Source organism: Neomonachus schauinslandi, chromosome 8 (genome assembly GCF_002201575.2).
Source record: "Neomonachus schauinslandi chromosome 8, ASM220157v2, whole genome shotgun sequence".
NCBI lineage: Eukaryota > Metazoa > Chordata > Mammalia > Carnivora > Phocidae > Neomonachus > Neomonachus schauinslandi.
In genome coordinates, this window is record NC_058410.1 from 49,961,891 (window position 1) to 49,977,201 (window position 15,311).

The 15,311-nt window shown below is 34.8% G+C and overlaps 1 protein-coding gene across 1 annotated transcript in view; it reads left to right on the forward strand.

Moving 5' to 3' along the window:
- Window positions 1-15,311, forward strand: part of REV3L (REV3 like, DNA directed polymerase zeta catalytic subunit) — a 175,534-nt gene that overhangs the window by 101,104 nt on the left and 59,119 nt on the right. Inside the window, exons 14-18 of the mRNA XM_021693690.1 lie at window positions 1,120-2,033; window positions 7,890-7,969; window positions 9,278-9,403; window positions 12,640-12,832; window positions 14,109-14,220. Of these exons, the coding sequence (XP_021549365.1) occupies window positions 1,120-2,033; window positions 7,890-7,969; window positions 9,278-9,403; window positions 12,640-12,832; window positions 14,109-14,220 (1,425 nt within the window). The remainder of the gene's footprint in view (window positions 1-1,119; window positions 2,034-7,889; window positions 7,970-9,277; window positions 9,404-12,639; window positions 12,833-14,108; window positions 14,221-15,311) is intronic.

Consider the following 15,311-nt stretch of genomic DNA (forward strand, 5'->3'; position numbering starts at 1 on the left):
TTTGTTAATTTTTAATTCATTATGATCTCTGTATCATTAATATTAGAGTTGGCTATGTCATATAAGATGTGTGCTCATTTTCTTCAGTAGTGATAGTCTTGCTTCTGATTTTTCATATAGCTGGGAGGTGGTTACAGAGTTAACTATTAAGGGCCAAAGTCTTTCCATGTAAAGGGGAAAAGGAACTGTGGTAACCCTTCAGCTCCAAATCAGAAAACATGAATCCAGTTCATTGAATTTTATGTAGAGAATGACAAGGATGTTTGGGAAATCATGCCCTAGGAGAAGTAATTGAAAAAACTAAGAAATTACCTTCATGTCCATGAAAGATATACCATAAGGAAGAAAAAGTAGACTTTCTTGCTACATCAGATGGAGATAGTACCAGTGGATATATGTTAGAGAAGGAGGTTTAGCTTGGTATTTCCAACTGTTGGAAACTAAATCAGGCTACCTTTTAATAGTGATTCCCCACATACACATACATTATCAGCATTTGTGCTACGCATTCTGTGGGCTCTGCCAACTTAAAGTTCTTATGTTAATGTTAAGCCTTGCCATGTAAAGGGGAGAAAGAATTATGGTAATTTTTTTCAATTGTGTGTGATTTTTGTACTGTTTGAAGGGACTTGGGGGAGTACAAAGATATGTTTGAACTGACTGGTTTTGCTAAACTACTGTAGATACTAGAGCATATCTAGAGAGGCTATAGATAAAATTCAGGGATATAGTCTCTAATGATAAATTCTTCCATTGTTTTTTTCACATGCGGTGACAGTGGAAAGTTATTTGGTTAGAGGAAAGGAGTATGGTCAGTTTGTGCCATCTCCTTGGAGAAAAGAAGACTTCATGGGGCACTTAAAACAATACCTTCTTTCCCTGGTATTTATGATTCCTTCCAAAGGAAATTAATTTAGTAGCATATACCTGTGAAGAAAAACATATTAAGACTAAAAAGAGTGTGCCTGCATAAAATATGTAGAGAGAGGGCATAGAAAGGGAAGAAATGGGCATTTTTAAGAATCCAAAAGAGACTTCAAAAAATATCTAGGATAGGGAGCTAAATATTTTGGTAATTGCTCTTTGAGACAAAACAGTTCTAAAATATGTTGTTTATAGGGAGATCGGTGGACGGCTTCTCATGGTAGAAACTCGACTTCCAAATGATCTGGCTGAGTTTGAGGGAGACTTTTCCTTGGAAGGACTTCGTCTGTGGAAAACAGCATTCTCAGCAATGACTCAGAATCCGAGACCAGGGTCACCCCTTCGCAATGGCCAGGCAGTGGTCAATAAAGGGTCAAGTAATAGCTATAAAATGGTTGAGGATAAAAAAATTGTGATTATGCCTTGCAAATGTGCCCCAAGTCGACAACTGGTTCAAGCATGGCTTCAAGCCAAAGAAGAATATGAACGTTCCAAGAAACTGTCTAAAACTGAGCCAACTGGAGTTGTAAAATCTGCTGAGAACTTCAGCTCTTCAGTTAACCCAGATGACAAACCTGTAGTGCCTCCAAAAATGAGTACAGCTCCGCATATACTCCCCACTACAGCACATACCAAGGAAGATGTTGATAACTCCCAGATTGCTTTACGAGCACCAACCACAGAACGTAGTCGAACTATAAGTGAAAGTCAGGCACTGCCACTGGTTGCTTCTACAAATGATCATGAGAAAGGTGAAGATGATGATGATGACTATTATGTTAGTTATAGCTCCCCTGATTCTCCAGTAATTCCGCCTTGGCAACAAGCAACATCCCCAGATGCCAGAACATTAAATGGAGATGAGAGACCCACATCACCAGTAGAGGAACTACATTCCCTGAATATTGAGAACTTCTTAAAACCAGTAAAAGATGGTATACAGAAAAGCCCCTGCAGTGAGCCTCTGGAGCCTCTAGTGATATCTCCAATTAATGTTAGGGCAAGAACTGGAATATGTGACCCACTCTGCCTTCATAGTACACCAATTGTACAGAGAAAACTTCTGGAAAGGCTTCCTGAAGCAAGTAGCCTGAGCCCTTTATCAACAGGTGAGTTTACAAATAACAGGAAGCCTTCAAAATTCTTTTTCAAAGATTAGAAATGAAAACATTAGACTACGTAATGAAATTCAGAGCTTTTTTTATGTGATTTTTTAAATATATATTTTAAATTCAGTTAAAATATAGTGTATTATTAGTTTCAGGTAGAGTTCAGTGATTCATCAGTCTTATAAAATACCCAGTGCTCATTATATCATGTGCCCTCCTAATGTCCATCACTCAGTTACCCCATCCCCTCCCCCTTCTCCCCTCTAGGAATCTTCAGTTTGTTTCCTGTGACTAAGAGTCTCTTGTGGTTTGTCTCCCTCTCTGATTTCATTTTGTTTTATTTTTCCATCCCTTCCCCTGTGATCCTCTGTTTTGTTTCTTAAATTCCACATGTGAGTGAGATCATATGGTAATTGTCTTTTTCTGATTGACTTATTTTGCTTAGCATAATACCCTCTAGTTCCATCCATGTCGTTGCAAATGACAAGATTTCATTATTTTTTTTTGATCGCTGAGTAGTATTGCATTTGTGTGTGTGTGTGTGTACATACATACACCACTTCTCTATCCATTCATCTGTCAATGGACTCTGGGCTCTTTCCATAGTTTGGCTGTTGTGGGCATACAGTGCAGGTGCCCCTTCAGATCACTACATTTGTATCTTTGGGGTAAATCCCTAGAGTGCAGTTGCTAGGTCATAGGGTAGCTCTATTTTCAACTTTTTGAGGAACTTCCATACTGTTTTCCAGAGTGCTTGCACCAGCTTGCATTCCCACCAACAGTGTAAGAGGGTTCCCCTTTCTCTGCATCCATGCCAGCATCTGTTTCCTGATTTGTTGATTTTAGCCATTCTGACTGGTGTGAGGTGGTATCTCATTACGGTTTTGATTTGTATTCCCTTCATGCCAAGTGATGTGGAGGGTTGTTTTCATGTGTCTGTTGACCATTTGTATGTCTTCGCTGGAGAAATGTGTGTCTTCTGCCCATTTCTTGATTGGATCATTTGTTCTTTGGGTGTTGAGTTTGATAAATTCTTTATAGATTTTGGATACTAGCCCTTTATCTGATAAGACATTTGCAAATATCTTCTCCCATTCTGTCAGTTGTCTTTTGGTTTTGTTTACTGTTTCCTTTGCTGTGCAAAAGCTTTTTATCTTGATGAAGTCTCAATAGTTCATTTTTGCCCTTGCTTCCCTTGTCTTTGGCAATGTTTCTAGGAGGAAGTTGCTGAGGCTGAGGTCGAAGAGGTTGCTGCCTGTGTTCTCTAGGATTTTGATGGACTCCTGTCTCACATTGAGGTCTTTCAACCATTTTGAGTCTATTTTTGTGTATGGTGTAAGGAAATGGTCCAGTTTCATTCTTTTGCATGTAGCTGTCCAATTTTCCCAATACCATTTGTTGAAGAGACTGTTCCATTGGATATTCTTTCCTGCTTTGTCGAAGATTAGTTGACCATAGAGTTGAGGGTCCATTTCTGGGTTCTCTGTTCTGTTCCATTGATCTGTAGGTCTGTTTTTGTGCCAGTACCATACTGTCTTGATGATTACAGCTTTGTAATAGAGTTTGAGGTCAGGAATTTTGATGCCACCAGCTTTGGTTTTCTTTTTCAACATCCCTCTGGGTATTCAGGGTCTTTTCTGGTTCCATACAAATTTTCGGATTATTTGTTCCAACTCTGTGAAAAAAGTTGATGGTATTTTGATAGGGGTTGCATTGAATGTATAGATTGCTCTAGGTAGCATAGGCATTTTCACAATATTTCTTCTTTCAGTCTGTGAGCGTGGAACGTTTTTCCATTTCTTTGTGTCTTCCTCAATTTCTTTCATGAATATTCTATAGTTTTCTAAGTACAGATCCTTTGCCTCTGTGGTTAGGTTTATTCCTAGGTATCTTAGGCTTTGGGTTCAATTGTAAATGGGATCGACTCCTCAGTTTCTCTTTCTTTTGTCTCATTGTTAGTGTATAGAAATGCAACTGGTTTCTGTTCATTGATTTTATATCCTGCCACTTTGCTGAATTCCTGTATGAATTCTAGCATTTTGGGGGTAGAGTCTTTGGGTCTTCCACATAGAGTATCATGTCATCTGCAAAGAGTGAGAATTTGATTTCTTCTTTGCAGATTCAGATGCCTTTTATTTCTTTTTGTTGTCTGATTGCTGAGGCTAGGACTCTAGTACTGTGTTGAACAACAGTGGTGATAGTGGACATCCTGTCATGTTCTTGACCTTAGGGGAGAAGCTCTCAGTTTTTCCCCCATTGAGAATGATAATTTGCTCTTGACTTTTTGTATATGGCTTTTATGATATTGAGGTATGTTCCCTCTATCCCTACACAGTGAAAAGTTTTAATAAACGATGCTGTACTTTGTCAAATGCTTTTTCTGCATCTATTGAGAGGATCATATGGTTCTTGTCCTTTTATTAATGTGTATTACATTGATTTATGGATGTATTACATTGATTGATTATGGATTGATTTATGGATTCCTTGCAGCCCAGGAATAGGTCCCACTTGGTCATGGTGAATAATCCTTTTAATGTACTGTTGGATCCTATTGGCTAGTATCTTGGTGAGAATTTTTGCATCCATGTTCATCAGGGATATATTGGTCTGTAATTCTTTTTGGTGGGGTCTTTGCCTGGTTTGGGGATCAAGGTAATGCTGGCCTCATAGAGTTTGGAAGTTTTCCTTCCATTTCTATTTTTTGAAACAGCTTCAGAAGAATAGGTATTAATTCTTCTTTAAGTGGGGTTGAATTCCCCTGAGAAGCCATCCAACCCTGGACTCTTGTTTGCTGGAAGATTTTGGATTACTGCTTCAGTTTCCTTGCTGGTAATGGGTCTGTTCAGGTTTTCTGTTTCTTCCTATTTCAGTTTTGGTAGTTTATACATCTCTAGGAATGCATCCATTTCTTACAGATTGCCTAATTTGTTGGCATATCGTTCCTCATACTATGTTCTTATAATTGTTTGTGTTTCTTTGGTGTTGGTTGTGATCTCTCCTCTTTCATTCATGATTTTATTTATTTGGGTCCTTTCTCTTTTCTTTTTGGTAAGTCTGGCCAGACCGCTCTTACTAATTCTTTCAAAGAGCCAGCTTATCTAGTTTTGTTGATCTGTTCTACTGTTGTTTTGGTTTCTATTTCATTGATTTCTGCTCTAATCTTTATAAATTCTCTTCTCCTGCTGGATTTAGGCTTTATTTGCTGTTCTTTCTCCAGCTCCTTTAGGTGTAAGGTTACTAGGTTGTGTATTTGAGACCTTTCTTTTTTCTTGAGAAAGGCTTGTATTGCTATATACTTCCCTCTTAGGACCACCTTTGCTGCGTCCCAAAGGTTTTGAGCAGTTGTGTTTTCATTTTTATTTGTTTCCATGAATTTTCTTATAATTCTTCTTTAATTTCCTGGTTGACCCATTCATTCTTTAGTAGGATGCTCTTTTTAACCTCCATGTATTTGAGTTCTTTCCAAATTTCTTGTGATTGAGTTCAACTTTCAAAGCATTGAAATCCAAAAATATACAGGGAATGATCCCAATCTTTTGGTACCAGTTGAGACCTGAAAATCAGAGCTTTTTAAATGAAATTTTAACTCCACTAATGAGAATTTATTATTATTTTATCATGTCTTGTAAAGTCATCAATTATCACATGGAAACTTCTTTGTCTTCTGTGAAATCTACTTATATATGCTTCCATCTTCTTTTGCCTTCTGGGTGAAATATACGAGCCCTCTCAGAAACCTTCCTTTCTCTCAACTTGATTTTTCCCACTGGTTTTTACATACACCCAAGTCTCTCCCACCCTTTAAGATATAAAGAAAACCAAAAACCTGCCTTGACCTTACATCTGCAGCTTCTACTCTTTTTCTTCTTCTTCAAAGCCAGATTTCTTAAAAGATTTCTATAATTTTTTTTTAATTATTTATTTATTTATTTGACAGAGAAAGACACAGCGAGAGAGGGAACACAAGCAGTGGGAGTGGGAGAGGGAGAAGCAGGCTTCCCGCCAAGCAGGGAGCCCAATGCGGGACTTGATCCCAGGACCTTGGGATCATGACCTGAGCCGAAGGCAGGCGCTTAACGACCGAGCCACCCAGGCGCCCCAGAAGATTGCTATAATTTGACAACTCCATTTCTTTACCTCCTACTCATTTTTCAGCCCACTCAACATTCAGTTCTGACCCCATCATTCCACTATTATGGCTCTTGTAAAGACTTTCAATAAGTTTCATGTAGCTAAAGCCAGTGTATGTTTTTTTGGTGTTCCTTTCACATGCCCTCTTTAAACAGCCATTGTTCTATCGACCATTCCTTCCTTCATGGAGCTTCCAGTCCTCTTGGCTTTTCTCCTACTCCTGTGTTTCTGCCTGCTTGCTTTCCTTTGAAGCTTTACTCTATATTTTCTCTCTAAATGAATGAGTTCCTGCCCACAGGATTACTACAGATTAACAAATTTAAATTTCCAGTTCAGAACTCTCTTAACCTCCAATCCAGATATCTATTTGGCATTTCTACTTGAATGCTCAAAAGCACCATAAGGTCATTATTTTTCTTTTTGGGGTTGGGGGGAGAGGAGGAGAGAGAAACAGGGTCCATGCCCAGCACAGAACCCAGTGTGGGGCTTGATCTCACAACCCTGAGATCACGACCTGAGCCGAAATCAGCTCAGACATTCAACTGACTGAACCACCCTGGCGCCCCATAAGGTCAATATTTTTAAAACTCAATTCATGATATCACAGCACACATTTGCCACCAGTCACCCAGTGTACTCATACACACAAACATACATGCCCACACATAGAAGCCCCTGTGGTTCTCTTTTGGTTTTCCTTACTTCAGTGAATAGTACCACCATCTCTCTGTCACTGAGTTACACAAGTCAGAAACATGGGATTTATTTGTAACACCCACCTGATTCTCTTACTGCCCATCCTCTGGTTCCCAGTCCATTACCAACCAAGTCCTGTCACTTTTTTGTTTCCTAAATTACCCACATCTCTCCATTGTTTTCTCTACCTCTACCACCACAACCTTAGGCCAAGCTATCATCATCTCACCTGGACGTCTATCCTAGCCTTCTTTCCACCCACAGTAATTTCCACTTCTTTTGCTTGGTAATCAGGGTAAATCCTTACTCTGTTCCTAGTTAATTCCTACTCTTTCTTCTGATTTTTAGCACAAAAAAGCCTTCCTGATTTCCCTGACTAGTAAAAATTCCCAATTATATTCCCTTTATCATACTTACCCCAGTTATAATTTCATTTTTCTTTTCTTTTTTTTTTTTTTTTTTAAAGATTTTGTTTATTTATTTGACAGAGACACAGCGAGAGAGGGAACACAAGCAGGGGGAGTGGGAGAGGGAGAAGCAGGCTTCCCGCCGAGCAGGGAGCCCAATGCGGGGCTCGATCCCAGGACCCTGAGATCATGACCTGAGCCGAAGGCAGATGCTTAACGACTGAGCCACCCAGGCACCCCTATAATTTCATTTTTCTATATGCATTTGATGAATATCTCATTCTCACTCTAGACCCTGTGAGGGAAGAGACTATTTTTTCCTCATAAATACTTGATGAATAAGTAAATGAATGAATTAAATGATTGCCTAGGATATGACAGGTATAAAACTCAATAATTAAAACAGAATTGTTTTTATTTAAAAATACAAAATTTTAAAGTTATTTTGGTGGGGATCAGAGGTTTGAATTAGTTTGATTTTCAAATTATGAAGTCTTTGGGGGGAATTAATAAGGACAATAGGACAGTACTCACAAATGGTACTCAGTTTGGAATAATAAAAATTTAAAAAAGCAGGCAATTTTGATGTACATGTTAAATATGACATTTCTTTCTACAGAACCAAAAACCCAGAAATTGAGTCATAAGAAAGGAAGTACTACTGACACTCTTAGAAGAGTACTCTTAACCCAAGCAAAGGTAACTATGCTAAACATACTTAATGTTCAGTGGAAGATCCATTCTTACCTTAGATTTCAGTTAGATAATTGATAACTTTGTGTCTCAATTTTTAAAAATTTTATTATATATTTTTGCATCATTTTATTTACATATCTTTGAGACAACAAGAAATTGCCTAATTTTTTTTAGTTTTTTTTTTTTTTTGTTATTGTTGGGATCTAAAAGATTCTTATATGTAAATACAAATATTACAGAGAAAGTGAATATGATAGCCAAAATGTGGATTATGAGGATACAAATACATTAACTGATTACTGGCAAAATCAGAACAATCCAATGACAGCAAAGCTCAAGTAAGTGATTTTTGATCCCACCAAAAATATATCCTTTTTCTTGGTTTATTACTTTTTCATCAAATATAACATTGATTTTTTCAGTTCATTTTACTTAGTAGCAAAGGAAAAAGCAACATTATTTACTACTGAAACTAAAAAATTATAAATATCTTTATTCAAATACTTAGAAATATATGATTATGTTAAAAAGGGTTTACATTGAACATGTATCCTTAGAAATAGGTGACAGGAATCACTTCCATATTGGCTACATTTCATTAATATTAACCACATAAAATATGTTTTAGCATTTCTATTTTAAAACTAAATACTTTTTAAAAACTTTCATTTTTAAATCAGTATTGTTGAATTACAACTTATTTATATTAAAAAATAGGTACAAGTGTTTTGTGAACATAAATCAATACTTGGGGGGAAATGGTTAATGGATCTGGAAATCAGAAAAAAAGATTTTAAAAAAATAGATTCTGTTTTTTCTAAACCCATCAAGATGATCTATATTTTCATTCATCTTTCAGATACATGTTGTGCTAGGGTAAAATACAGACCCACAATTTCAAATCTTTTATAAACTTTAGCCAAACTAGTTGCAAATTTGCCTGCTTATTTGCCATACTTCCAAGAAAGGTCAAGATAAATGTCCATGTGGTGTAAATGTCAACTCTCCAACAAGACTTATTTTCATTATTTGGGGTTTGTAAACTAAAGATCAACATATGGTTTGCTTACAGATTATATCAGATATTTCTACATATACCCAGTTCTGATATCTTGAATTATTAGCATGAAAAGAATGTTAATAAAATACTTACTAGTTTCTTCTTGGGTCTGAAGAGATGGTATTAGTTTATTTTATTACAAAACACATAAAGCAGATTATCTAAGTAGGAATAAGTGATCAAAAGAAAGAAAATGATTGCTTATTTATCTTTTTCTGGCTATGTGTTGTTGTTTTTTTTTTTTTTAATAGAATCAATTTGCAGCAGTAAATACCCCAAAGAAAGAAACTTCTCAGATTGATGGACCATCTTTAAACAATACTTATGGTTTCAAAGTCAGCATACAAAACTTACAGGAGGCAAAAGCTTTACATGAGGTAATAAAACTGCAACAGTAAGGATACATACACTATTTAACTCTCATGTTTCATTCTGTGGACAAGTATGGACATTTCTTACTGAGGGAGGAATACATTGAATTCTGTACCTGTTAATCTTCATTTTGTTACTAGTTTATATATTTATATAAAATAGAGAAACTTTTATTTTGGGGGGTTTTGTGGGGTTTTTTTTGTTTTTTTGTGGTTTTTTTTTTGAGAAACTTAAAGTAGCCATCAGTTACTGAGACTGCGTTTTGGTTTCACAATTTTCACAAATCTTATAGCTGAAATTTGGTTTATAGAGGCTAAAATTAGAAAAGCTTTTATAACTATTCTGTATGTTATTCTGATTAAGATGTTATATCGTAAATGAGATATTATGTTTTCTATTTGGTTGGTTCAGTGGATCAGTGCTTGCTAATTCATTTGTTACGATTCTGTTGTTCACATAATCTCTATAACCCAGTTACCTTCACAGCACAGAACATAGGCCAAAGAGTAGGAAGCCATCTTGTAAAAATGTACATCAATCACAGGATAGACTAAAGAATATCTATGAATGGGTCACTGAAAATTTATCTGTATTTAAGAAAACACAACTCAGAGCATATATCTGACAGGCAGTAAGGCGGAAATTAGAGTATATTTTCATTGTTTATATCTGTGCTATCAGTGTGTTCATTGTTTATACCTGCGCTGGCCACCACTAGCAGTGTGGCTATTGAGTATTTAAAATTTGTCTTATCCATCTAGGAAGTGAATTCTAAATTTTATTTAATTTTACATAGTTTAGATTTAAAAGTGGATACTTCTTTATTAGAAAATTTTTAAGTATGTTTGGAACTTAGGTATTTAAAACTACTTTTTCAGTTGTAAATTTTATGATAATACAGACCAAGTATTTCTGTATAAAAGTTTAGCATCAGCATTGAAATGTGCTATAAATGTAAAATGCACACTGATTTTGAAGACTTAATAGGAACAAAGAATGTAAAATATCCCATTACTAATTTTTTATATTGATTACATGTTGAAAGGGTGATATTTTAGATGTATTAAATGAAAACATTTTTAAATTAGCCTATTTTTACTTTTTTTTAATGTAACTAGAAAATTTAAAATTACATGTGACTTTCATGATATTTCTATTGAACAGTTGTTTTTATGTCTTTGCCCTTAGAGCACAAAATTTGATTTTTTTTTTTGTATTTTTGTTTTCAAGTCAGTTCTGTCTTAAACTGTTCTAAGGACGGATGAGCATAGACTTAAGAGAAAAATTCAAATATTGTCCTCATTTTTACCTAAATTTAAACTAAGATTTGTGCTTTTTTAGAGATTGGAACATAGTCTAATTCCCTAATTATTTGAACATTGTTTCATTCAACAGCATTTAGTTCCTCTTCATACCTACTTGGCCCTGTACTATATCCCCTGAAGCCTAGATAAATAAAGTAATAAACTCAGGAATACATACCTTATGAAGTACACACCCAAAATTAGAAAAAAAAAAGGGCTGTGATAAAAATATTAAAGCAAATTTGATAGACCTTAGCAAAGGCTTGTTACATTTTATTATCCTTTATTATTTGAAGGATTATTCTCCTTACGCTCTTATTTTATTTCTACATAACCCCATTGCAGAATCATGCACCCTCTTGAAGTTAAATCACTTGGAAGGTCTGGTAGGTTGCACAGCTTCTTGGCTATGCAGGCCTTCATCTCAATATATACTCCAAACTGCCACCTGGTGGTCACATTGGGAATGAGCCAAAAAAAATCTGCACTATGTATGCTGTTCCTTTTTCTGGGGAATTGTGTCCATAGCATTTTTTCCTCTCTGTCCCATTATGCTGCGCTAATTTCTCTTTCTTCTGCATATAAATACTCAGTGCAGAAGAGAAGGATTATAATCCTCAACCCCCTTTGTCACCCACCTCTTTCTTAGTCACAGTCAGTAAATCTCTCCCCCATTTCTTCATTTCATGTTTGCTTAAAAAAAATGCCCCTAAGATCAGTAGTGCATTTTATATCAAGGAATAGAAAGGCAAAATTTGAATGTGCAGTTCGGCCTACTAAATAAACAGATCAATCTCCACAAATCTTTTGACCTGAAATTGTCTTCAGTCTTCTTTCTAGTCTGTCCACTTGTTCATCCTTTTCTAACTAAACTGTTTTTTTTGGTTTGGTTTTGTTTGAGTTTAGAGAGAGGTTTTCCAGTTTACATTTTTTTATTTTACCAAATTAATATGTGATTATTGTTAAAAAAAAAAATTAAACCTAAAGAGCATACATTTAAAAGTAGAAATGCTTTCCCTTAGCTCCCCATTTTACTTACTTTGATGTTTTTAATATTTAGAAACAGTACATATTCAAGGAAAGTGGTAGATTTGTGGATATTTGTTTTATTCTTATGCTTTATATATGTACAATTAATGTTCTTTACATTTTAAAAAGTACTTAATTATAAATTTACTAATGAATGCATGCAGTATTACATGTATATGGTAATCATGAATCCAACCTGTGTTTTATTTTTTTTACCCAGAGTTTCTACTTACTTTGTCTTGGTTTTTAAAAAGAGAACTAAGGATTATAGTTCAGAGTTTTTATTAGTGTATAAGTGTAAAAAGCAAAATACTTTTTTTTGCATGTATGTTAAAGAGAAAATGTACATGGGCAAAAATCTAGCTGTTGTGTTGTTGATGCCATATAATTCTTATATTTTTTCAGGAAAAACTATAATTAAAAACTTGCCTAGTACATACAGAAGTAAATTGTAGTAGTAGAGAATTCATAGTTTCAAAATGAAATACATCTTTCTTTTTAGTTTAAACTATAGGTGAAACCATAGTTAACCGGGTAGAAAGTAAAAAGTAACAGACTCTCACTCGAATGTACAACCGCTTGGACTAGTCAGTCATTCTCTTTCTCAAAAATTGAGAAACTTGAGAGGCACTGCATGTATTTTAGAGAAATTATTTTAAGTATATATTGTCACTGAGAAATTATAGCACAAGCAGTTTTTCTAAAATAAAAACATGTATTGATTCAATCTAATCTTGGAAGTAAAAATCTTTAGTTTTAATCTGCAGATTATTAAATTGACGATTGTGTCCTTTATGGCCATTTTTTCCCATAATTTTACACATAGTTCCTTGGAGTCTTAGTGAAACATTTCTTTCAACATGTCTCAAAAAGTTGTCTAAAATCATCATTTTTATTTCCTTTTATAGATACAAAATCTTACCCTGATCAGTGTGGAATTACATGCTCGAACTAGACGAGACTTAGAACCAGATCCTGAATTTGACCCAATCTGTGCTCTGTTTTACTGCATTTCATCTGACACTCCACTACCAGATACAGACAAAACAGAACTCACAGGTGTAATAGTGATTGATAAAGACAAGACAGTCTCCAGCCAAGGTATTGTTCATTTTTATTAATTTTGTACCTACCCACCCTAGGATGAACCTTTTAATGGGGCAGTTTCCATGCTGGAGATCTAAACCAAGCAAGTATCGGGAACTCCTTTTTAAAATGTGTGCTGAAGTAAGAGTAGGAAGTATTGTGTATAGCTTTGTCCTGGATTCATTATTCTTACTTGAATTATTGTCCAAAGTCAGAAGCACTTCATAGAAAGCTATTAATAAAATTTCCAATTAACATTTCTAATTTGTTCTGAATACTATTTTATAAAATATTAATTGATAATACTGAATTAAAATTATTATCTCTAGGTTGGGTGGACAACCTTAGGTATGCATTGCTGGTATTTTGCTGCTAATAGAGAGTTTTTCTTTGCTTTAAAGAAGTTACTGGTATGAGTTAATGGATTGTAAGAGACTTTTAAGATACATTCCAATTTTATTTATATCTCTTCCTAAATATACACATTTTTGGTTTAGACATTCTTCACAGAGTATACCACATAATAAGTGTTCTGCAGTTGAATAGTAATATGTGAATTCAGTCAACTGAGGAGGAAGTCTTAGCACAGAATGAAACCATATAGGAATTTGCAGTTTAATCAGTGGTGTGCTTAAGCTGGCTTGTACCAGTTCACAAGCCAATTGTTAAATTTTTGTGAATTTTCTGAACTAGTTGATGTCATATTGGTAGTTTGAAATCAGCCATGGTGGGGAGTCTTTACATTATGGAAATAAGCAAGCACTGCAAATCAGGGCTTTTTTTTTTTTTTTCCTTGAGAAGTAGTTGTAAACATTATTTTTTTTTTTAATAAAATGTTTTCTGAGTTCTAAACCAATATTTCCAAAAAGTGTTGGCGTGCAATCTGTTCATAATTATAGGACTATGTGGTACATACTCTTTTGTAATACATAAGTTCCTTAAAAATCAACATACCGCTGATTAAAATACTCTCTACTAAGCAAAGTTCTTTCCATAGGAAGAGTAAAGACAGAAGCAAAATAATAAAATTTCTTCTTGGGTGACACGTTATTACTTGAGGAATTTGGTGAATGTAGACTTTTCAGGAAAATAATTGAAAAAATGAAATTTGAATTTTCACTTGCATATTAAACTAGAAAACCTTTAAGAAAGTTTTCAAGAAATTGAGTTAATTATTTACTTTGGGGAACACTGTTAATTTGAAGTATTTCGGTAGCATAATTTCACTCAAAAGTAAGGGATTATATTACTTACACAGTTACATGTAATAAACATTTTGCTTGTTTCTTAGATATCAGGTATCAGACCCCATTACTGATTAGATCTGGAATTACAGGACTAGAAGTTACCTATGCACCCGATGAGAAGGCACTTTTTCAAGAAATTGCAGATATAATAAAGAGGTATTGTTTTGTATTTTCTGATTTTTCTGGTTTTTGTTCAGAGTCCTTTCTTGCTATTGATTAACATGGGCGAAGATAGGAAAAAGGAAGAGAATCCCTTCCTATGGCCCTTAAAAGTTATCCTTGGAAAGATTTTGCCCTCACCTCCCACAACCGTTTCCATTTCCAGCAGATTAGGGATGCCAAAAGAATATTCTATTCTCAAGATTGAAGGGTCAGTGAAAGAAATATTGGCTTAGCCTCTAGCTTTCCCAGTTGGATTTTTAGCATGATTTTTCTATGGTGATGAAATAATGGGTACTAAATTTAAATTGTATTATTCATTAAATAGGCTTCTACCTTGGGAGCCAGCCATCATTTCAGTACTTTTTTTTTTTTTCTTAAATGTTTTCTGAGGTCTAAACCAAGTTTCCAAAAAGCTTTGGCATGCAATCTGTTCATAAATATAGGATTATGTGATACATACTCATTTGTAATACATGGTTCCTTAAAAATCTCTTGATCATTTGATAGTTGGCCTGGATTGTTGATAGTAAAATCTTGTCAAGATTTATGAAAAGGATTTTTTAAAACAGAAGTATTTTAATTTAAAAATAAAGTAATTAAATCTTTTGCATTTTCTCGAGACTAACTTTTGATAGCTATGGACCCTCTTATTAAATGGTTCACTTTTCTGTAATGTCCTTTATATGTTATTCTAAACAACCCCCTAAAAGATTATTTCATTCTTTCAGCCCATTTGTTGAGCACCTACTCAACAGAGGCTTTAAGAGGATAAACTTTGGAGTCAGTTAGCTCTGTAATTTTTTTTTAAGAACATGGCTTTTATTGTATGCTTCTATATCTATATTTTAAACATGTATATCTTAATGAATGGAAGATGTTACTTGAAGGACAGGGTTTTAATTTTTATTTTGTATTCCAGTTAATTAACATACAGTGTTATATTAGTTTCAGGTGTACCATATAGTGATTCAACACTTCCATACAGCACCTGGTGCTCATTACAGCAAGTGCACCCCTTAATCCCCATCATCTGTTTCGCCCATCCCCTCATCTACCTCCCTTCTGGTAACCATCAGTTTGTTCTC